At 54.0% G+C, this 22,160-nt stretch overlaps 1 protein-coding gene across 1 annotated transcript; it reads left to right on the top strand.

Annotated features, from left to right (window-relative positions):
- The first annotated feature begins 358 nt into the window (after window positions 1-358).
- Window positions 359-21,828, top strand: LOC122372751 (serine/threonine-protein kinase Warts-like). Its single transcript, XM_043350291.1, has 9 exons — window positions 359-589; window positions 5,217-5,426; window positions 6,166-6,435; window positions 14,267-14,378; window positions 15,741-17,539; window positions 18,217-18,314; window positions 18,810-18,982; window positions 19,913-20,088; window positions 21,678-21,828. The coding sequence occupies exons 2-9, from the start codon at window positions 5,316-5,318 to the stop codon at window positions 21,807-21,809; spliced, it is 2,871 nt and encodes a 956-aa protein (XP_043206226.1). The 5' UTR covers window positions 359-589; window positions 5,217-5,315; the 3' UTR covers window positions 21,810-21,828.
- The last annotated feature ends 332 nt before the right edge of the window (window positions 21,829-22,160 follow it).

Raw genomic sequence — 22,160 nt, 5'->3', positions numbered from 1 at the left:
GGGGTCGGGGAGTGTTGCCTCACCGATTAAAGGGAGGAGTCGGTGAAGCGCAGGTTTCCTGGCCAGTGTGACATCATACATGTTTCCTAGATTGGAAACATGTATGTAGAATGTTCAAATGGTTTCTTAATCTGAACGACATATTTTCGCACATTTTACGTTGAAATCCTGTTTTCAAAAATGAGCATAAAACATAGTATCGGATTCGGGACGGATTCTTTCAACACATATATCAGCAACCAAGTATTTAGTGATGTTATCCTAGCTAGAGAAATATTCAAAATATCGTCGAAATTCCCTATAAATCTCATTTCACAAATCTGGCAACCAAACCAGGGCTCTGCGCAGGCGTCTATTTTTATGCGGTTGAGAGAGCACGATTGTGTGTTGGTGGATTGGACATATTGTGCGGATAGTTTCAGTGTGAGAATAGTGATCTTAAACATACATACAGTGCAATAATATCGATCAATACCGGATTGTGCGAACGTGTTATCACCTTTTTTGGCTTCGTGAATATGGCGGACGACTGCAGCAGCTGACAACGCAAGACAAATCCGAAGCGCATTGTGGTGTTGAGTTTTGTCTGGTATGTATTGGTCGTCTATACGTATTGCTTTTTCACTTTTTTGATATGTCAATAATTTTCCCTGTCATTTTGAAGCTAGTAACGCTAGGTTTTGTTGCTATTTTTGACGTCTTATGCTTTATGTGGACAGGCATTGATCACACCATGAATGTCTCAAAGCATTTTGGAGATTATGTGTCTGGACTTCTTGCCTCGAAAATCAGTTTTCAGCTGTTACCTAATTACATTTTTGCTTTCACATTATTATGACATTTAAATGGGCAATGAAAGAAGATCAGAAATGGATAGACTTATATTAGGATGGGTATGTGACTGCTGTCGGCAATTGACATGCATCACCTTCAGGTCTATTCTAATTCCTATTTGAACTTGTGCTCTCTCTCTCTCTTTACATAGATCCCTTTATATAGATAAATGTATGTTCTGTTTTGCTCCTGTGATCTTCTCCAAGCTCATCTCAACTCATTCTGTTTGAAAAGTTGTTCCCTCTTTTCCCCATACCAGTCGGGCAAACTGCAGGGAGGCAATCTAAAATAAGATTAATCTAATTTCAGATTATGACGTCACGAAAATGGGCGGAGCGATGACCATATAAGGAGTGATAATCAATATTTAGATTATATTTCCGACATGCCCACATTCAAACCCTCCATATCGGTCGAAGAAATGCTCATATCGGTGAGATTTTTTGCTGAGGTACAGACGAAACTCGATTCTACAGATTGCGAATGGACCGGCACATTTGAAATTGGACTTTGGGAGTTAGGACATGAATAGTCAAGGTCACCGAGGAATGGGCAAGTGCATTCATCTGTTTTTACTCCTGTTTTATCGTACTCATTAAATGTTCAGAATATTTTTTCGGCATATCTGAGATAAGAAATGTTCAATTATTCAATCCCACTATGAAAAGATCTGCCAAATACAACGCATTTATTGCAATTTTGCTACGGCGATTTACGGCCGCGATCTAGCGATGTCCGTGGCGCGGTGTATCCCCTCGGTAATAATTTTTTCCCGACGGTGTTTTTCGATGGAATGGTCCTTAAATGGTACCAAAATAATGGTAACATCCTATTCACCCAACAAAATTAAATTTGTGAGGTAGAAGGGTGGCGTTGCCGCGCTATCGGCGTACAAAACCAGTGAGTGTGTTTGATACGAAAGTGACGCAGCTCTACCCTCAGTCATTTCAACCTAGTTTTTTTCGCGAGATATTGTAAGACATGACAATTTTTTGTTATTTTTGACAACTTCAGACATCATTAAACAAATCCTGCATCTTTGGTGCCATTTCATCAAATACCTTTGTCTGAGTGAGTAGAAATGAGTGGCTCGGACACTTCCCTGAAAATGTAAACATTGTATTATGCTGTCATATTTCAAGCATGTATTTAGATTGTTAATATTTCTTCTTGAAATGTCATTCTATGTGTGTGGTGTGGGGTGCAGTTTTTACTTATAGTTGCAATTCTTTGAATGTTTTATGGGTATTTTAACCCGAAACTCAACAGTACGTATGAATTATTCAAATTTGCATGCCCGGGGCCAAGGCAGTGCCCAAGGGGGCTGCAATATGTGGCACTGCTGGGGAATCAAACAAGGTAGGTACCTAGGTACCTACCCTTCCAATAATTGTTGAGGGCCATAGGTCCCAAGGGAGACCAAAGCTGAGTTACCTCTGTGATTACGGAAGTGCTGCTGGCAACGACCTGGGACGAAATCATTATTAGGCCAGGTGGTTGTACATTAAGTTGTTATTCCACATTCACCCTGCCTTATATACCTTAAAAGGCTTTTGAGCCTAAAAAAACAAATATTTATTGCTAATTTCTGTTGTTTTATTCTCTAAAATAAGTTAAATATACTTACAGAAAGCCTGGTAATGTGCTGTATTTTTCTTTTCTGCGCTAGACTGGCTATTTCCCTGCACACGACGTGGCACTCCAGCGTCTCTTATTGTTGTATCATAATACTGGGGTTTATATCCCCTCAGATGCTAAATATGATAATCTTAATTTAGATTAGGCCAGCTGAATGTAATCTAATTTAAGATTATTCAGCTGATTGTGTAATCTAAATACAGATTAGTCAGCTGACGACATAATCTTATTATAGATTATTTCCCCATTGAGGCTGATTTTTTAATCTTAATTTAGATTATGTTCCCATCATAATTCAGGAACCCCAAAATTTTTCTAAGAGCTGTTTTGGTGTTTCAGAGGAAGTTTGTTATGTCAACTTTGCTTTGTGAAAGAGTGATGTGATTCTGTCACTCCTGGGCCACTACACAGCTGTTTCTGCAAAGGGCTGCTCAAATGCCCAAATATGGGCATAAAATAATCTAAATTTTGATTAATCTTTATTTAGATTACCTCCCTGCAGTTTGCCCAACTGATACCTACTGCAAAGAATGGCATGTAGGTCAATGAGGTGCATCAGCCCAAGTTCAAAATCCATACCAACCCTTCAGACAGTCAGAAAATCCACAACAAAGGGGGCTGAGAGTAATAAATACACCAAACCCAAAAATGGTCAGTCTAAATCATTACTGACCTCAAAGTAATTTATTCACTTATTAACTCACTGAATTGCAGGGAAGGTAATAGGCTACAACAAGGAAGTCTACATGATAGTGGTTTTGACTGGCCTCTGGCTGGGTCACAGCAGGGCCCAGGGGATGACCCACATGGTTGATGGGACCACCAGCACTGGCATAGTCCGTTCTGACTTCTGACCACCGCACACTCTTTTAGACCAGAAGGCACACTGAATTATATGTAGAAGCTCCAACAATGTTCTTCAATTTTCCTTGTCTATCTTGTCTGGTCCGCTATGTCCATCATGAAGCCAAATCTGCACAGCACTGCACTAAATCTGCACCACACCAGGCCAAATCTGCATGGCGCCACATTAAATCTGCATCACAGTTCACAGCAAAGCAAATCTGCACTGCACCAAATCTGCACCAGCTGAACAAGTCTGCACTGATGAGATTTCATCAAATTTGCCATATTTGGAAGACTGCATTACTCCTGCCTCCTTGAAGCTCCTTTGAAGCTATCGTCTTAGCACCCTTTTATATCCCCCTTCTGGATGTGGAGTGGATTTTAGGAACATTGTGTTCATTCTAGCAGTAGATGGGTGTTAGCTTATCTCCTGCTATGAAGCAGATTTTTCCAAATATTCTGCTGCTGGGATGAAGTGAAAGGTATCCCACACTAAGCCAAAGTGCTGTCAGTACCTAGGTATGATTTCAAGCTTTTACCACTAGACATTGTAATTTGATGTACGTTTTTCGGCTACTAGTCGTCTATTTGTTTTCGTTTCAAATTTTCGACCTTCGCGTCGAGGCCGTCGTCAAGAAACATTGCAACAAATAAACGACTAGTGGGCGCAAAATGACCTAAGTAGTCGGCGCGCCCTAAAGCCCCAATTAACAAACAAACAAACAATAAACGACTAGTACCCGAAAAAACGTACATCGAAGTACCTAGGTACCTGTGCATGCTGTTGGATTTCCAGATTTCTAAGCTCATTAGTGGCTTGTTTTGTTTGTCATTGGTAAGCTGCACAGACCTAATAAATTTTACCAATGAGAAGGAAAAAATCAGTTTGTGATCAAAATGGAAGGAAAATTAGACTTTCTGAGCTTTGAAATCTTTTGCTAAACTGATTGTCATATTTTGTAGGTAAGTGTCGTGATTTGTGGGATAAGGGGCTGCTAAAGAACACCCAGTCACTGTTCCCACTTTTATTTATTTTAGTAGAATTTCTTCTTCCTAAAAAATACAGCATTTTTTTACCCTAAGCCATCCTTGAAAATGTGATTGAAATAGCTACCTACATTTACCTACAGAGGCTGTAGTATGTTTCATTTCGCTTCATGCTTATCACATGAATAAATACTAGTTAGTTTTTTCAAAACCGTTTTGGCTCCATGTTCATTATTGAAGCTCTCACATGAGTTTTGGCAGCTTTGGGATAGGACCATGCATTTCTTAGCTCATACTGCTAAAATATTTTGTTTCAACTCTTACTTGGTAAATGTGTGGAATTTGTATTCTAACCCGCGCTGTGCTGGTGATCTGACTTTTCCCTGTCGTGCTGGGGGCGTGAAATTGTGCTGATAAAATAATGACTTGCGTGGAAAGTGTGTAGCAGGTGTCCTTTTTTTCCACAAAAAAACTTCTTTGGGCTGCGGACTTCGGAGTCGTAGCCTGTCGTTGTCGACGGTTTTGCCCGGAGTCTAGTTGTAATCGCCAAAATCTTACCCACTCCGACTCCTGAGTCGGAGCTAATAGTGGTTCTGGCCACTTGCTCATCTCTCGCCAATGCGGAGGCTAGGAAAGGTTGTTTTCAATGGATCTTGCTAGATTTTCTCTGTCATTGGCTTCGATGGAAAAGCTTGACCTTTTTGTAGACAGATCGTAGACGGGTCACCAGTCGGCGTGAAATATTCGTATAAGTTTTTTTTTAGCCCCTCATTGTCGTGACACTGCGACATTTCAATTCTCGTTCCGCGACATAGCCATGTCTAATGTCTGTCCTCCCGCTCGCCTTTGCTCTCCGTTGCCCCCTCCCTCCCGCCCCTCATCTGACGCCCCGCGCCGCCGGCCTCCCGCAGGTCGCCGCCGCCGCCGCCGCCGCCGCCGCCCCGGGCAGCGCCGTCCAGTCGGAGCGCGGGCCGCTGGGCGATGTGAGAGATGTGTGATGCTGCACGCAGATGAGCGGCCAGAAGGACGGTGATCTGTCGCCCTACCCGGTGCCGGTGCCCATCGGAGGCGGAGGGGAGCTCGGCGCGGACGGCGCCGACCCTCCGCCGCCCCCGCTACAGGTGAGACTACTGACGACGACGGACGAGCTGGGGCGAGCGCACGCATGTGCTAACTTTGTGGAGGATAGCGACGGGAAAAAGACAGCTCACGGTCTCACTACGCAGCCCCGAGCATATACCGTCGCTGCCGTAGCTGTGGCAACTTTTTTGTGTCGCCTTTTGAGATTGTCGGTACAGAAGGATATCCTATAGGCGAGATAGGAAATGGGAGGGATGGGGAAGGATGGGAGGCCTTCCTGAGTCAGGTGTGGTCACCATAAGTAACATGCCTGATATTGTGGTCACTGTTTTCATGTGTCGGTCCTCAGTAATTGCCGTTTCCTTGTTGTCTGCCTGATTGCTTATGAGAGGCTGTCGTTCGATTACCGTGCTGTGCTATCAGTGTGTAGGTAGCAAGTATGCCGATGCGTAGAAAATCGGTCAGAGGGAGGGAGCCGAACGAGGGTGAATGGGGAGGACGTGCGCCGTATCTGGTTTCAGGCACGTGTTTGAAGGCCAGTTTAGATAAGAGCTGGCCTGCTCGCGGCGGAATGCGACTCCTTGTCGGCGGGTTGTCTGAACATGCAGAGCCGCGCCGCGCCTTAGGTAGCTGTGTCGGCTCCTCTGGGCCCGCTCCGTGGCTGCGCCGGCGGCGGGTGGCCGCAGCTCTGGTGCTCGCCGGAGATGGCCGATTGGAGCGGATATTGTCCCCTTCCGTGACCGCGTGCCCCACCGCTGACCTCTGGCCGCTCTGTTGCAGCCCAAAGGCGTGGCTGTGGGCGGGGGCGGCCGGGCGGCGGGACGGCGGCCGGCGCCGGCACCCGAGCCGGAGCCGGGCGCCGAGCCGCGGCCGGCGGCGCCGCTGCCGCCCGGCGACCCGCGCGCCAAACGCTCCAACTACAACGACAAGGCGCTGCGCGAGATTCGGCGCTCGCTGCGGCCGTTCGCCTGTGGCGACGGGATCGGCGGCCGGCCGGCCGTCAGTCGCCAGGAGCTGCTGCACCAGCTGACTCAGCTCGGACACGATGAGGTCAGTCACTGGGGCAGTCACAGTCACAGTCACAGGACAGTCACAGGGGCAGTCACAGTCACAGCCACAGTCCACACCCATTGCCGCAGTGCAGTCCCTGACAGTTCAGGTCAGACACTGGTACTGTTGCATCAGTTGCCGGATGCTTACCTGCTTGAATGCATCAATACTTTGTAAAATTATCAGCATGGTTTTGTATAGCACAATATGTCACCAGACCTACGACAATAAAACCAATACCTCAATCATTTCGACATAGTGAGCTGGCATCCAGAAACAGATGCTTAGTTTGATGCTAGCCTTACGAATTCGTTTCACATATGCCGCCACTTGCATCCAACTTGTCCGATGACCCACCGATACACATCTTGCCATTGATGTTCGTAGAACCCGTTTCCTGGTCGACAAACGCGTGTTTGAGCTGTCGACTCTTTTTCTGTCTCCCACGAGAGGGATTTTACCCGAGCGATAATGCGGCCACAAGCCGCTCGGCCGCGCCCGAAACCGTTTGACGCGATGCAGAATCGAAAGCGAAAAGCCGTTGTCGAGCGGCCGGTTCGGTCTAGTCCGATCCGGTCGCGACAGCGTCCTGCGACTGCCGAGATCTGATGGCGGCGTCGATATGCTGGGCTAGACGGCCAGCTGGGGTGGCCGGCCGACCGACCGGCTGCGCACTGACGGCCAGCGCTTCCGCGAACCTCGCGCCGCCTCTGCCGCAGCCCCACCACTGGCATGTAGCGAGAAGGGGCGTGCGACGGGCCCTTGCAGACGGCTGGTCGCCGTTGTGGCAGCGTGCCGAGTGACCCGCTGCCCGGTACGGTTTCAACACCCACCCGAGAGCTAGAAAAGGAAGAGTTTCCGATGAGGCAACCGTGGCGGCCGGGAGCGTGCGTGACCTGCTGCCGCCGAAACGGAAACGCGAGCGGCGCGTGTGAGTGACGCTGAGTCCAGTGATTCAGAAAAGACGTCTTATTGCCTGACCGATACATACGGATAATCCATGTAGGCGATTTGGAATGTTGTTCCTTTGGCTAGTTCCTTCCTCTCGTAGGTTGGTTATTGGTTGTTGGTGGTCCAATAGCTCCTTCGCTGGTGCCAGCGGCTGCCGTGATCAAAGTGTTATCTTGGTCGCTGACTTGTGACTTCCAGCCATTCCAAACCGCCTGCTAAAAGTCACCCGGCTGAAAAGACAGAGTCAGCCACTCGGCGGTCATCCAATCAGTGTAGAGTTACAGAGCGAGGCTGTTGGCTTCGTCGAGACCAGTGATGTAATTTTCATACACAAACTTGGCTAAGTGTCCTGCTCCAGTAACCAGTTACACTGACTGGCAAAGTTTCCAGTTGCCCTGTGGTGATTGCTGACCTACCGGCGTGTAAGTTATTTTGAAAAGGTCAAAACGCGGCCTTTTACGGGACAATCATCAGTTCCTGTCAAAAGCTTAGGCTTTTGCATGATTTCAGGATTTTCAGGAGAGACCGTCTGTCGGTGTTACAAAGGGACAATGCCGTGTCCTATCCATTTTGGCTATAAGCGTCGATTTGCGATCATTCGTACATCATCAGTCTCTCATGATATCCACCTTATTGCACGCATCCGGATAAATTCACGGATCAACATGCGGAACCATCTACAAACTGCATTGCGGAGCATCTACCATGCGGACAGTGTCTGCGTATACATAGTCCTTGAGGTGGGCCTCTGTTTTGGCGCCGTTTGCCATCCTGAACCATTCCAACTGGTCACAACTGCTACGAGTCACGACGGCGAGTGAACGGACTGACGGACAAAGTTGACCAGCTCCTAGGTCGTGGACGAACGAATGGATGAATGATTGAACGAACGATCGACCGACCGGGTGGTGCAAGGCCGTGACCACATTGCACGAGCCACGGATGAAGCAAACAGGGCCATCTAGCAAGAGAGGGTGAGGCGAGCAGAGGGGCAGATGATAGCGTTTAAAGTGCAGCTGTCTATCGTCAGCTGGGAATGCAAGGTCACCTGATAGGGGTTGGCGGAAATCTGGTGTTTTAGTGTCTCTTTCCTGGGGGGTGATCATTATTTAGCAGCTGGTGTAGGGGAGGGGCACCGTTTGCTGGCTGGGAGGAGGCGACTTGGTGTCCTTCGTACGCGCCAGCGAGACCAGCCGGCCGGCCGGCCGCGGCTGAATGACGGCCGGTCACGTGACCGCTGGCCGTGAGTGGGCCCGACGGTCACGTGACGCGGCCGGTGCGTGCCGGCGCGCCGGTATGCGGCGGCGCCAGCTGCCGAACCGGTGCAGCGGTGGCTGGCCGTCGGTCCACCTGCCAACGGCGGCAGATAACGCCTCCGATGCGGGCCGGCCGTCTCCCCTTCTGTCCCCGCTCTGCTCTGCTCTGTCTGTCGGTCGGTGCCTCTCCCCGTGTCTCCTCGGGCGTGTCTCGGTTGGGCGCGGGGCGGCGGTGTTATTGCGCGTGCCGTGTTTATGTCGCGGCGGGGCCGCGCTGCTGACAGCGCCGCGCCGCTCGTTCGTCTGTCCTCTGGCACCGTGTGTGAGCCGCTCAGTAACGGCGCGCTGGCAGCCGCCGCGCCGGCCGAGCCGACTGCGCTTCGCACCCCGCGTCACTGGCAGCTGGCTGGCGCCCCTCCCCCCGCGCGCCGCCCCTCCCCCCACATTCCAGAGGGGGCGGCCGGGACGGGTGTCAGCTGGGTCGCGTCTCCGGCAGCTGCTGCTGCTGCTGCGGCTCGGCACCGGGGAGCTCGCGTGCCGAGCCACGCCGTGGCGACTTGGAGAGCACGGCGGCCGTTCTCAGAAGGGAGCGTGCTGCGGCGGTGGGGCCAGTGGTCTGGCCGGGGAACCCGCGCCGCGCATGTGAAATGGACCCCGCTCGTGTAGTCTGCGGCCCGCGTACGAATGATGACCGGCCGGGGATGAGTGGCGCCGCATCGGGCGCCGATCTGTCCTTGGCAGATGGGCGGCGCATTATCTGGCGCAGGTGATTGGAATTTCGTCGAGTGGCGGCGGCTGTGCGCCGTGTTTATTTGCGCTATCGTTTCCTGGTATGCGGCGGGTGGGCGCGGTAATCGTGATATAATTTCTAAACACGTCCCAACCGACAGATGGAAAAGGGCATTCTTTCGAAACGGACCGAGACGCTGGCATCTCGCCGTAACAGGAATCTCGCGAATGGTCTGTTCAAGGTCTTGGCTTGAGCTGGGGCTTCGTCGGGCGGCGCGGAGGGGGATTATTTTCCTGGCCATTTCGTTTCACCACCGGCGCGGGCATCCGGCGCATCAAGCTGGAATGGCGCCGGTATCGGGGGCTGGTGGGCCGTCCCGGCGCGGTGGAGGCCCGTGGCTGGGTTTGGAGCCGCTCGGCCGTTGCGGTGGAGGGCTGCAGCAGCCTGTGCGGGAGCCTCTTCCCGCCGCTGCCACCTCCCGGCGGCTGTCTGCCGCCCTCCCCGACGTGTGTGAAAGTGTGGACTGCTGGCGGCGGGCGGCGGCGGCGGCCGGGCCCAGTGAAAGTGACACGCAGCCTACCGCCGCCCCCGCCGCACTCCTCTCGGCACAGCCGGGCCCGTCAGCTCGACCATGTGATGAGCATACGGCCGGGTCTGAGCTGACGGCGTCAGCGGGCGCCGTGCGCCGGCGGCCGGCGGCGCTGCGCCTTTCGCCGGGCGCGGCCGTCCGGCAGTAGTACGCTGGCGGTGGGAGGGCTACCACTGGGCGCCGCGCCGCGCCGCTCGGCCGGCCCTCGTGCCGTAATGACCGCCCGCGGCGAGCAGCGGCCTTGTGGCACGTGGTACTGGTGTGCCGGCGGCCGGCCGGCGCCCCGCCGAGTGCGTGGCCCGCCCCAGCCGGGCCGGCGCCGCGCCGGCCGCGGCCGAGCGGCGGCTATTTCTGAAGCGGCGTAAAGCGTCGGGCGGCATTCCAAACATGCCGGCCGGGCAGTGACACCGTTAGCGGCCTCACGCATAGCGCGGCCTCCGCACGCGCTGACCTACCCGCGGGCCGTGCGCCGACTCGGCCTCATGTCAGGCCAGAAGACGGACCATCAGAGCCGGAGACGGGCAGGCAGCTGGGAGCCGCGCCGCGGCGTGCCCGCGGGGCGTGCGTGGCCGCGCCGCTCGGCCGCCTTTGTCTCGCCGCCTGATGCCGCCGGTGACGTCACCGGCCGGCCGCATTCCTGTGGCTCCACTGGGAACTGGGCCGCTCGTGGTGCGCCGGGAAGCCTCACAAAGATGCTGGCCGATGCGGTGAGCTGGATAGGCTGATACAGCGCGTGAGGCGGTGTAGGAGACACGCAGGACGGGTGGGGGAGCTAGTGGGTTCTGAGCTCGCAGCTGATGGCTCATTCAGATCAGCTATCAGGTCAGGGCGCTTCAGATTCGCCAAGGCGGAGAGCCAGAAATCTGGAAAGCTTTCGGGTAGACGTACCCGGGGCGTGGTTAGCCCCTGCCGATTTTGCTGCAGTGTATCATATTGCAGAGCGGCGCGGGCCGGGGAGCGGCCTGCGCAGGCGCCTCTCGCGTCCGACCTGCCCCCAGGCGGGCCGACGGCCGTCCGAGGTATGCGGTCGTCTCAGGCGTCCGGCGCAGGGCCCTGCTCGCCGGTGCCGCCGCGCCGTTCGAACGGCCGACGGACTCTGGAATGCGCAGAATGTGTTGGTTGGCGGCGACGGCCGGCAGCTGCGCCGCCCGTCCCGCTTTGTCGACGCTCTGCTTCCCAACGGTCGGTCGACGGACGTCCGTTGGGAGGGCGGCACGCGCGCTTGAGCGAGCCGCCGGAATCGGCCGGCGCTCAAGGCCGCCCGCATCTGGATCGGAACTAATGACGCGGCTGCAGCGCCGACGTACCGGCCGGGCCGGCATGCGTGAGAGGCGCGCCGCATTCCAGGCGCTCGTCGCAGGCCGAGCGCCGGTCCGCCGCTGCGGGCGGGATGCCGAGATGAATAGACGGGCTCAGAATATGAACCGAGACGAGACGGCTGCGTTGGGCGGTGCTCTCGCGAGCGTTTGTCGGCGCTGCCACCGGCGGATATCGCGGTCCGTCTGGAGGTGGCCGGAAGAGCGGCTCTTTGTTCCCAGTGGTGGTCGGGGTGTGCTGTTACCAGGCGGCTGTGCCGCACCGGCGGACGTAATTAGGTGGGAACTGGGAAGGGAGCCGCGCTGCTCCGGTCTAATGGACCGACGATGGCCCGGGTAGAGTAAAGAAGCCAGGAAGTGACTCGATTGGCGCAGACTGAACAATGTTGGTCGGCCGGAACAACTCGATGTAGAGTAAATTATCACTCTTATTTTACTGACGCTACATGAAACTATTGAATATTTTTCGTTTGGCATGTCATTGATAACCAAAGTGAGCGGATGTCGTGCGTGGTCAAGCTAGCTAGATGTCATTTAAGAAGTTTGCTCTTGAAGGGACAGCCTGAACCATCACTTCTAAAACTCTCTGGCGTTCCAAAACTGTATTTCTGGCGTTGCTAACTCTGTCATATTTAAGCTCAGTTCAATGGGTACATTCTACCTACTGCAAGACGCCGGGACATTGCCCCCGCGTTTATGTGCTTTGAGTCAGAGCACATAAACCCTAGCTGTACGTGTGCATTGTTGGCATTGCTGAATAAATTTTGAATTAGTCATTGTCGACCCTCGATGTTTGCCTTTCTTCTCTGGATGGTCTGACGACGCGCTGCCAATGATGTCGGAGTACAATGGTTGGGGCGTGTCATACAGCTATTTGTAGTATTTACGCCTGCTCTGTCAGTCATCGCGCTGTATTTTGCTGTTGATTAGCCAGCTTCGATGTATTGTCGCAGCTCAGGTATAAACCTCTGCAATCAATGACAAGAAAAGAAGCAGGTTTCAAATGAACAAGGAACGCTCAGAAAGGATCGAAACAAAATATCACTTCCGTCAATAGGCGGCGGAACGGGGAGGGCACCGGGGCACCGTGCCCCCCCTTGATTTTGGCATTTTAACATTAGCCCTGTGGACGTTGTATGGAAAAAATGGTACCAAGAGTCGGCAGTGCCCCCCCCCCCTTAATTGAAGGTGTTCCGCCGCTACTGCTTCCGTCGACTGACCACCTTCCTGTGAGTGCATTTCACATGTCTCTGTTCTTTCCTCTGTCCTGCCCCACCACACGGTCTATTTGCGCTTCTGCTCCTCTCATCATCCCGTACCTACCGCCGTTGTCTCTTTGTGCGTCGTGAATGGTGTCGCGTGCGGAACATTGCGTGCCCCCCCCCCCCGCCCTCCCGCTTCCCACAACACACGCACGGGTTTCGTTAGGCCCCGGATCGAATTTTGTGCTATTAAGTCGTTGTCGAGGAATGTATCCCTGGCTCGCTATCAGTTGCTGTGATCAGTGCTCTTCCTGTGTTTTGTGTTTTTCGAGACGTATTTTATCAAGCCTTTGTCTCTTTATTCGTGTTGAAACTGTCATTTCTCGTTTTGTGCGTCTTTGTTGATGCGATGTGCTCTCTTTGTGACGTAGTCTATTCATCTGCACCCGAGCTTTGTTCATCTGTTCGCGGGTCTCTGTCTCGATCTACGCGTTCCTCCTTGAAACACTACCAAGTACACTGGCCCCCATCCGTGCTATCCCCGTCCCTGTCTACCTGTGTGTACCTATGCATGTGCCATGTGGCAGCAGTGGCCGTGTGTCCCCTTTCGACTCAGCGACTCAGCGTACCTATATCTCCTATCCCAGTCCCCGTGCCGTATGTATGTGTGTGTGGCGGCTCAGCGTATATCTCCTATCCCCGTCCCCGTGCCGTATGTATGTGTGTGTGGCGGCTCAGCCCTATATCCCCTATCCCAGTCCCCGTGCCGTGTGTATGTGTGTGTGTGGCGGCTCAGCACTGTGCCGTGCCGTGGAATGCGGCTGGCGGGGCGGCCTATGTTTGTGTAGCTGTCCGCTCGGCAGGCAGGCCTCGGTCGGCGCTGGCCCCGCGCCCACCCCCGCGGCAGACGTCTCTCTCTCCTCCCGTTCCGTCTACCGGCACCCTCGGTCGGAACTGGCGGAGCTCGCGTGACGGTGAAAACGGCCCCACGTTGCGTGCTCGGTCGGTACTGGCCAGATGGTGCCGACGCTGGATGAAATGATATTGCCCTTCCTCATAAACCCGTGCATTCAAATGCCCAGAAGATTCAAGCTGTATGTGCTTTTTTATAATACTGACTGGTTTTCCGTTGGAATGTTTTCGGATAAGCTCGTGTCAGGATGTTCCCATCAAGTCCTCGTTTGTATGGTTTACCCATGCAGATAACTGGTGTGTGGTATTAGGTATAACGTGGCTGCTTCACTGGAGCAGAATATTAAATACTCTGTGTGTTTTTACTCGTCTGCCTCCTTTGCGCATCAGACATATTGTGACGTCACCGAGTCATATGTTTGTGTGACGTCATTAGGTGTTGTATGTGTTGCTGAGTTATTTAATATAAATGCAAAATCTATGCGGGTGGTGAGCCCCGTTAGTCACTAGGGCAACATCCCGCCGCAAGAGTGGGTCCTGTCATCCAGTGTCGATGTGGTCCGTGCGCCTGTGCATGTGACCGTTCGTTTTGTATCCCTAGCTATCTTTGACCCAGGCTGAGCGAACCTATCGTCAGCCGACCCGTTGTGACCTGGCTTTGACCTGTGCTGCTGCTGACCCAACTGTATTGAACTGACGTGTTACGACAGCATTATGATGTGCCTCCTTTGATTTGACCCTGACCTGACCCTGACCTGTGTTGACCCGTAACGTGGCAAGACTGTGTTGACCCGACCCTTGATCAGCTGACCTATGACCGGAGTGCTGTAAGCTCTCTGTGACCTGCCCTGACATGCGCTGTCGTTCTGTTCCAGCGTCAGGTGCTGAGTCTGACGGGAGCACGGAATCTGGACGAGCTGATTGGAGCGATCGGAGCCGCCGGACCACCGCGCTCCCGAGGAGCACCCAGTCCGCCCGTCAGCACAGGTGAGACCGGCCTCCGTCCCTGACCCCGTCTGTTACTCAGTTGATAGACAGACTGTGTGACTAGGAGACCAAAGACAGACAGAGGCGTCAACGTCGCAGTGGTGTATCGCAAGACTGAGGGTTGTGTGGGAGCTGCGCACTGGCCTCTTCTGCGTTTCCACAGTCAAATCGCACGGAATGTGCAGACGGTTTCGAATGTTTGTAACTCGTGGCATGCGGCGGCTGTGATTTCGGGTATGAGAGGCGCGCCTGGCTGAACGCTGCCATGCTGTATACTACGGGATTGCGTCGTGGTATGGCCGGTGACCGCTCTGGCTACCCTTGTCTGGCGGTTGGAATTCCGGCCTGGCTTGTGTCTTTCCCGCCAGTGACAGCTGCCCCCTCGGTGTCACCCCCCCCCCCCGTACCGCGGCGACCCGGCGGCGGCAGCCAGGCTGGCGCGACGTCTGTTTTCGCGCGGGGCGCGCAGCTGACCTCGAAGAAATTCCTCGCGGCGCTGACATACCGCCTGGATGTCTTCCAAATATTTACTTGAATTCCGGCCTATCGCGCACGGGCGGCGCCGACCGCGCCCGGTGGGTCGGGGGGTCCGAAACGGCAACACGGCGCCACTGCCGGCACCGCCCGCTGGAGAGAAGGGAGAATCCTGATATCATGTCAGCACGGTCCCCTGTGAATCGCCTGTCTTCTATCCTCTCTCCAGTACCGTCCGACGCTGCGATACTGCGCGTTTTGGGGACACCTCGGCAGCGTCCGTTTACCCGCACGGCTCTGTGAGGCGGCTGGGCGCGGTGCCTGGGGCCGCCACCCTGTCTGCCCGGCCGACCCACTGTCGGGTGTCATGCGGCGCGCCTCTGCCGTCCGGAGGGGGTGGGGGGCAAGGGGTCACCGCCACCGACCGACGCCATGCCGGCTGGGTCGGCGGCCCGCGGATCATCCGGCGCAGATGTCTTTCGTCAGGAGTGCACCGAGCTATCGTCACAGGCCGAGCGCTCGCGAGTTCGCGCTCCGTCGAGGCGATAGATGTGATGCGATACGGCAAGAGCTGTATAGGAATGCGGCGAGCTTTGCGCAATGCTGTCGCTCCCAAGTATGCGAACGATGCGGCCCGGTGGAAGGAGAGCCAAAAGATACAGGCCGAAGGCTATTTTTGTTTGATGGGATGCAAACATGTATGTCATTGAGAAATGTGGGGTGTTTGATGGGTTGGAACAGCTGCTGGCTGGTGTTATACTTGTGCTGTTAATTTGTCACGAGCATTTGTCTGTGTATAATTAGTTTATCCATCCCACCTCGATTATTTTGCGTTTATTACGGATTTTGTTTCGCCTGCCTACCCTGACTCTCTGTCCTCTGTTGCAGGTGGTCGTGTGACGCGCAACTCGAGTTTTGAGCGAGGCGATGGGTCTACCTACAGCCGCGGCAGTCCGGCGCTGGAGAGCAGCAACGGCAGCACGCGGTCCGAGAGCCCGTGCGGCGCCCCGGCGCTGCCGCCGCGACTCCAGTACGCCACGGCGGCCGGCTACTCTGCCGAGCCGCCGCCGCCGCCGCCGCCGCCTCGCTCGCTGCCGCCGGCGCCGCCCTCCCCGCAGCTGCCGAACCGCGTACAGCAGCGGCTGCGGCGCATGTCACCCGTCTCCGTGCCGCCGCGCAGCCAGCAGCCCAACTACGTGAACGTGTCGGGCGCGGCGGCGGCGGCCGTGCCGCGCGGCGCCAGCCCTGTCGGCCGCGGACAGCCGATGGTAGTGCACAACGGTCCGGCGGCGCAGCAGCAGCTGACGCAGCAGATGCAGGCGCTCAGTCTGGAGCCGCCGCCGCCGCCGCCCTACCCCATGACGGTGGCCGGCCGGCTGGCCACGCCGCCGCCGCCGCCGCCCAGCTACACGGCCTCCATGCAGACGCGCCAGAGCCCGAGCATATCGCCCGTGTCCTGCTCGTCGGGCAGCGTGACGCCCGTGTCAGCCGGCGGCGGGCGCGGCTCTGTGCTGCACGCGCTGCCCGCCTTCCAGGCCAAGTCGCACTCGCCTATTATCATGCAGTCGGTCAAGTCGACGCACGTGCAGAAGCCGGTGCTGCAGACGGCGGTGGCGCCGGCGCTACCCTCGTACGCGGCCAGTCCGCCGCCGCTGCAGCCGCCCACCTACTCGGAGAGTGTGCAGCTGAAGCGTCAGATGGCCGACGGACCGCCGCCCTCCGGCCAGCCGCCCACCTACCAGCAGACCCTAGCAGCCTCCAAGATGGCCCCGCCGCCCGGCGGACTGGCAGAGGCGGCCGACGTTACGCTCGTCTCCGGCGGCGGCGGCGGGCTGTGTGAGGTGGATATCTCCAACACACCTCTGGCCAGCATCACCAACGCCATCATGACGGGCGACTTGCCGGTCCCACAGCCGCTTGACGCGGACGACAAGCCCGAGGAAGGTCCGCCACCGCCGCCGCCCCTGCCGCCGCAGCGGCCGCCCGCAGTGCTGCCGCGCAAGCCGCCGCCGCCGCTGTCCGAGCGTTGCGACAGCCCGAGCTCGCAGGACTCGCACCCGCAGAGTCCTGTCAGCTTTGTCATGTCGGAGGACACGGGCTACAGCTCCGGCGCGCCAAGCAGCCGCGGCCTGCCGCCGCCGCCGCCTCCCCCGCCCTCAGCAGAGGCGACTGGCGACTTCAAAATGACCCACCAGTCGCCAATCCCCGAGCGGAAACGAATCAGCCGCGAGAGGGACGAGGAGCGGCGAGACAGCAAGGTGAAATTGTACTCTCCGCAGGCGTTCAAATTCTTCATGGAGCAGCACGTCGAGAACGTTCAAAAGTCGTGCGAGCAGCGACTGCAGAGGCGGCGCCAGCTCGAGTCGGAAATGTCCAAGAGCAACATGAACGACCAGACGCGGAACCAGATTCGGCGGATGCTCTACCAGAAGGAGTCCAACTTCATCCGGCTGAAGAGGGCCAAGATGAACAAGCGCATGTTCAAGAAGGTGAAGGTGATCGGTGTGGGCGCGTTTGGCGAGGTAACGCTCGTGCGTAAGATCGACACCAACCACCTGTACGCGATGAAGACTCTGCGGAAGAACGATGTGCTCAAGCGGAACCAAGTGGCGCACGTGAAAGCGGAGCGCGACATCCTGGCCGAGGCAGAGAACGAGTGGGTGGTGCGACTCTTCTATTCGTTCCAGGTGAGTGTCGCGCTGTGGGGTGGGGTGCGGGGTGAATGGGAGTAGATGTGGCTGTGGAGGGTTGAGATGGTAGGATGTTAGGGTAAGTGGAGGGATGGTGGGGCAGGGGGGGGGGTAAATATCATAGCAAAGGGTACTGAGTTCTAGTTGGTTTTGCTGGAACCTCTGCCCTCGATGGCTGTTTTTGGTCGGCAGTGTATTTCTGCTCATAATTCGTATGCTGGTTCTCTTTAGCGGTGATTTCGAATGCTATTAGCCGGACTCGATGGCAGCACACTTAGAATGAGGGACCTCCCATGACCTCGGCAGGTCCCCGGTAAAGTGTGCCAAATAAATGAGGTGGAAGTCAGCTTCCTGTGCGCCCTGCTGGCGATACAGAATATACACTTCTGCACAAACCCAATCCGATTGTCAACGTAATCCTCGTGATCCGATCTTCATCTAACTGTGTTTGGAGTGTACCACTACCATTTTGTTTATGTATGTAAGTTAAATTGTCCGTTTTACGTTGCCTCTCGGTGGTCTCTTGCCACGTTTTAATTTTCGCCTTTGTCTCGTTGTTTTCTGGCAACACTTGCGTTTGTCAACCTTCGTGCTTCAAGCTCTTGTTTTCGGAACGCCGTTAAGTTGTAACGTGCACTGTTAGTGACCGCTGGCCCTGTTTACGTGTTCCGCAGGACAAGGACAGCCTGTACTTTGTGATGGACTACATTCCCGGAGGGGACCTGATGTCGCTCCTCATCAAGTTCGGCATCTTCGAGGAGTCGCTGGCGAGGTGGGTAACGGACACCGCTGCGGCAGGAGTCGCTGAGTTGCGGGGAACGAGAGTCAAGGGAATGTGGTTCGGTGATGTGCTGCTTTCAGGTAGAGGAAACGTGCTTATCATCGTTATCAGGTTCTTGTTTTTTGCTTGTAATTTCTAATAGACCAGCTTTTTTGTTTGTGTTTCTTGCCTTAGGATAATTTTTTGTTTGCAATGATTGGGCAGAAGAGATGTTAAATTTTTCTTCAGTTACTTTACTTGTAATTACCCTTGTTACATATTGCATTTGTTTCATTGCTCTGATCATGTTTGATCACAGATCAATACTGGTAATTGTTATCATTTTTGAGACTTCATGGACCGGGAAGCGTTAGCAGTCTGACGCAATTCTTCTTCGTCTTCTGCCGGTCTTTCCCGGCCTTTCCGCACCTCATGCAGTCTGTAGATAAAACCCCTTTGTCGCTCAATGTCGCCACGTCCCCTAACGTCCTGTCCTCTCCCGTTCAGGTTCTACATCACGGAGCTGACGTGCGCGCTTGAGTACGTGCACAAGATGGGTTTCATCCACCGGGACATCAAGCCGGACAACATCCTGATCGACCGCGAGGGACACATCAAGCTCACCGACTTCGGGCTTTGCACAGGATTTCGGTGGACGCACAACTCGAAATACTACAGTGGTAAGTGGACGCCGTAAGGCGGAGGGCGGTCAGGGCTTTTCGAGCGCGGATGGACTGCAAATATTTGGGACTCTTCAGAATCGATGGGAGGTTAAAATAGTGAACAGCGTCAGTATGTCAAGTCTTTTGAGTGAGACCAGTATCATACACAATTTTGTCAAATCAGTCTTCCTATTTGTCTGTCTCCGGTGACTGCTTTCCGTTGGTGACGAGTCTATGTAGCGCACTGACACATCTGACAAGTGCTACCGTTCTGGCTACCAGTCTGAGGCGCTTCACCGAGCCACGGTGAGGCTAGTTTGTGTTTTCTGTCACGATTTACCCACACTACTTTGTGTACAATCTTACCGCCAATTTTTGCATTGTGCCTGGCGGCCGATGTACACAGAGAATGTACATATTATGAAATACGTATGATCCAGCTTCATACCACATTAGCACGCGGTTCGATGCTCCAGCTTCAGCTCCGCTCGGCATGCCGCTTGGTGTGCTGCGTGCTGCTAGATTACCCCGTTCCTGATTCCTAGATATGAACTGCTGCTCTGCATTTTATTCATTTTATGCTGATGATTTCCGAATGGTAATGATTCAATGTATATTGATCGATATATGTATACCTACTCCGTCTGTGCATGAACACTCGCTTTGGCTAACTCTTTTGTGTTATGTATCCTACCGTAATGCATCTGGTGCATGGGAAGTCTTATGTTCCAACTCCAGTCCTACCTGGAACTCCAGTCCTACCTAACGCTATGTGGTTCAGTATGTAGTTAAAACTGATCCGTTAGGGCACCCTGGAACCCCAGACGCTGATCGGCGATCATCATATCCCCACACCCACCAGTCCTGAACACACTACCTCCCTCTTCCCCTCTTCCTCTTCGACCTGCCCTGTGACCTCGTCTCTGATTTCCCGTCTCCTCCTGGCAGCGAACGCACACAGTCGACAGGACAGTATGGACCTGGCCGAGGACTGGAACAACGAGTGTCGGTGTAGCAACCGTCTCCACGCCGGCAACAAGCCCCTGGAGAGGAGACGACGGCGCGAGCACCAGCGCTGCGAGGCCCACTCGCTGGTCGGCACGCCCAACTACATAGCCCCGGAGGTGAGACACAGGGGCGAGAAAATGGAGGGATGCATGAAACGGGTGCACGTCAGAATAGCTAGTGACATTTGAGTTAGTGACTTTTGAGCTAGTACAGTCTGTCTTAAAAGTACCGCGCAAAGTGACGGTGGATCCATCGAGCCTGACTGAGCAAGGGTCTGCTAAATTTGGGTCACTGAAGCAACTGACATCCTTATCCATTCCCTAGGTCAATTGGTCGGTGACTTTTAAATTAAAACAGGCCCTTTCTCGGTCAGGCTTGATGGATCAACCGCCACTTTGCGCGGTACTTTTAAGACAGACTGTACACCACCACTCGTCCTTAAATAACAAACAACAGTGGGAGGGAAAAACGGACGGGGCTGGAGTGTTTCAGAGAGGGGTAGGCATGCCTTCTTGAATGTGGAGCCATTCTTTGTGGGTGGTTTTCCCAGAAAGTGTGTGCTATATTAGCATGGAAGTCAGCTTCCTGTGCGTCTGATCATTGACGCACAGAATATACACTTCCGAACAGTTGTAAGGAAAGTAGAAGCCTAGAAAGGCAGAATCGTTTACCGCAGCCAATAATAATAAAAAATATTGTGCTATTGTCCGTCAGTCCTTTATAATTGATGACTGAATGATGACTGCTAACTGCATTGCCAGATCCAGATTCAGAAAGGCGGTATTTGGATGCTGTGTGGCGGCTTAATCTAGAAAAGTTGTTCAAAACAACTCGGATTTTGCTTCCTTATGCGTTCTTGATCTTTCCTATGAAATTTGTTTTATTTTCTTTGCGAGGAAAATGGATAGCTTAATGTCAATATATTAGGAACGCTGCTGGAGGGTAAACTGCCGATGCCCCTCCCCACTCCTCCCCTGGATTGCCACTGGGTTATTGATGGCGCCATTTATATTTCATTTACGCTCGCGTTCAGGCAACACTGGTTATTATTTTTCTTCGTGTTAAAGGTACTTAACTGATGAATTTAGCATCAGGAAGTGCCATGAGTAACCTCTCTAGTCTCTTATAAGTGGTCATTGCTCAAGCTCGTGCTGAATGGATAATTATGTAACACACTGGTCTTCAAAGCGTTTTCCCGATTGCTAGTTATCCGCCAAGAGATTTTAATCCCTCAGAATATTCCGTTCATTTTCATCACCCTGCGTGCGGGTTCGTTTTTCGCGATCTGAAATCCTCCGCCAAGAGCGGCCGTCAGCTGACGTGACGTCACAGTTCTGGGCTGGCAGAACGCGCGCTGGCGTTCCTGTTGGTACCCTGGCCGAAGCGCCATCTGGCAACGCCCTGGAGGTTTTTCTCGAGCTCTTGAGAAAGTTCTAAAATATCTCAAGAGGGAATATTTTCTCCAATTCTAGCGACAAATTCGTGGAACCGGACCATCTCTTGATTTCAAGTAATATATTGAAGGCGTAATGACTGATTCAGAATAATTTAACTGCCTTTCGAAACAAGTATAGTGTCCACTTAGTTGATTTGCCTTATAAGACAGCAAAAGGGAGGGCCTCCTTTCGCCGTTGATCCCCGCTTGGCCGCGTGTGGCGCCACCTGTGCCGCGGGCGGCGGCTGACCTTTCGGCTCGCTCCGGCAGGTGCTGATGAGGACCGGCTACACTCAGCTCTGCGACTGGTGGAGCGTCGGCGTCATCCTGTACGAGATGCTGGTCGGCCAGCCGCCCTTCCTGGCGTCTGTGCCGGCCGACACGCAAGTCAAGGTAGGCTGAGCTGTGCTGGGTACTGGGCAGGATGGACCGTGTCTCTGGCGATAGCGGGTTACGGACAAAAGTGCGTATCGCTAAAGTACGTAGGACAAAAGTACGTAAGCAAAAGTACGTAGGATTAAAGTACGTATCGCAGAAGTACGTACAGTATAAAGTACGTATGGACAAAAGTACGTCAGGGACAAAAGTACGTATCGCAGAAGTACGTACAGTATAAAGTACGTATGGACAAAAGTACGTCAGGGACGAAAGTACGTATCGCAGAAGTACGTACAGCATAAAGTACGTATTAGTGATGTCAATTTCAGAAATTTTGGAAACCAATACCAAACCGATACCGACCAAAACCACTGA

The sequence above is a fragment of the Amphibalanus amphitrite genome, unplaced genomic scaffold (genome assembly GCF_019059575.1).
Source record: "Amphibalanus amphitrite isolate SeventyFive unplaced genomic scaffold, NRLGWU_Aamphi_draft 001395F_arrow, whole genome shotgun sequence".
NCBI lineage: Eukaryota > Metazoa > Arthropoda > Thecostraca > Balanomorpha > Balanidae > Amphibalanus > Amphibalanus amphitrite.
This window is presented reverse-complemented; position numbering and strand designations above follow the sequence as displayed.

Coding starts and splice junctions, on each gene's coding strand:
- LOC122372751 (XM_043350291.1), top strand. CDS start 5,316: ATGAGCGGCCAGAAGGACGGTGATCTGTCGCCCTACCCGGTGCCGGTG. Junction 14,379..15,740: donor CAGTCCGCCCGTCAGCACAG/GTGAGACCGGCC, acceptor CCTCTGTTGCAG/GTGGTCGTGTGACGCGCAAC. Junction 17,540..18,216: donor GACTCTTCTATTCGTTCCAG/GTGAGTGTCGCG, acceptor CGTGTTCCGCAG/GACAAGGACAGCCTGTACTT.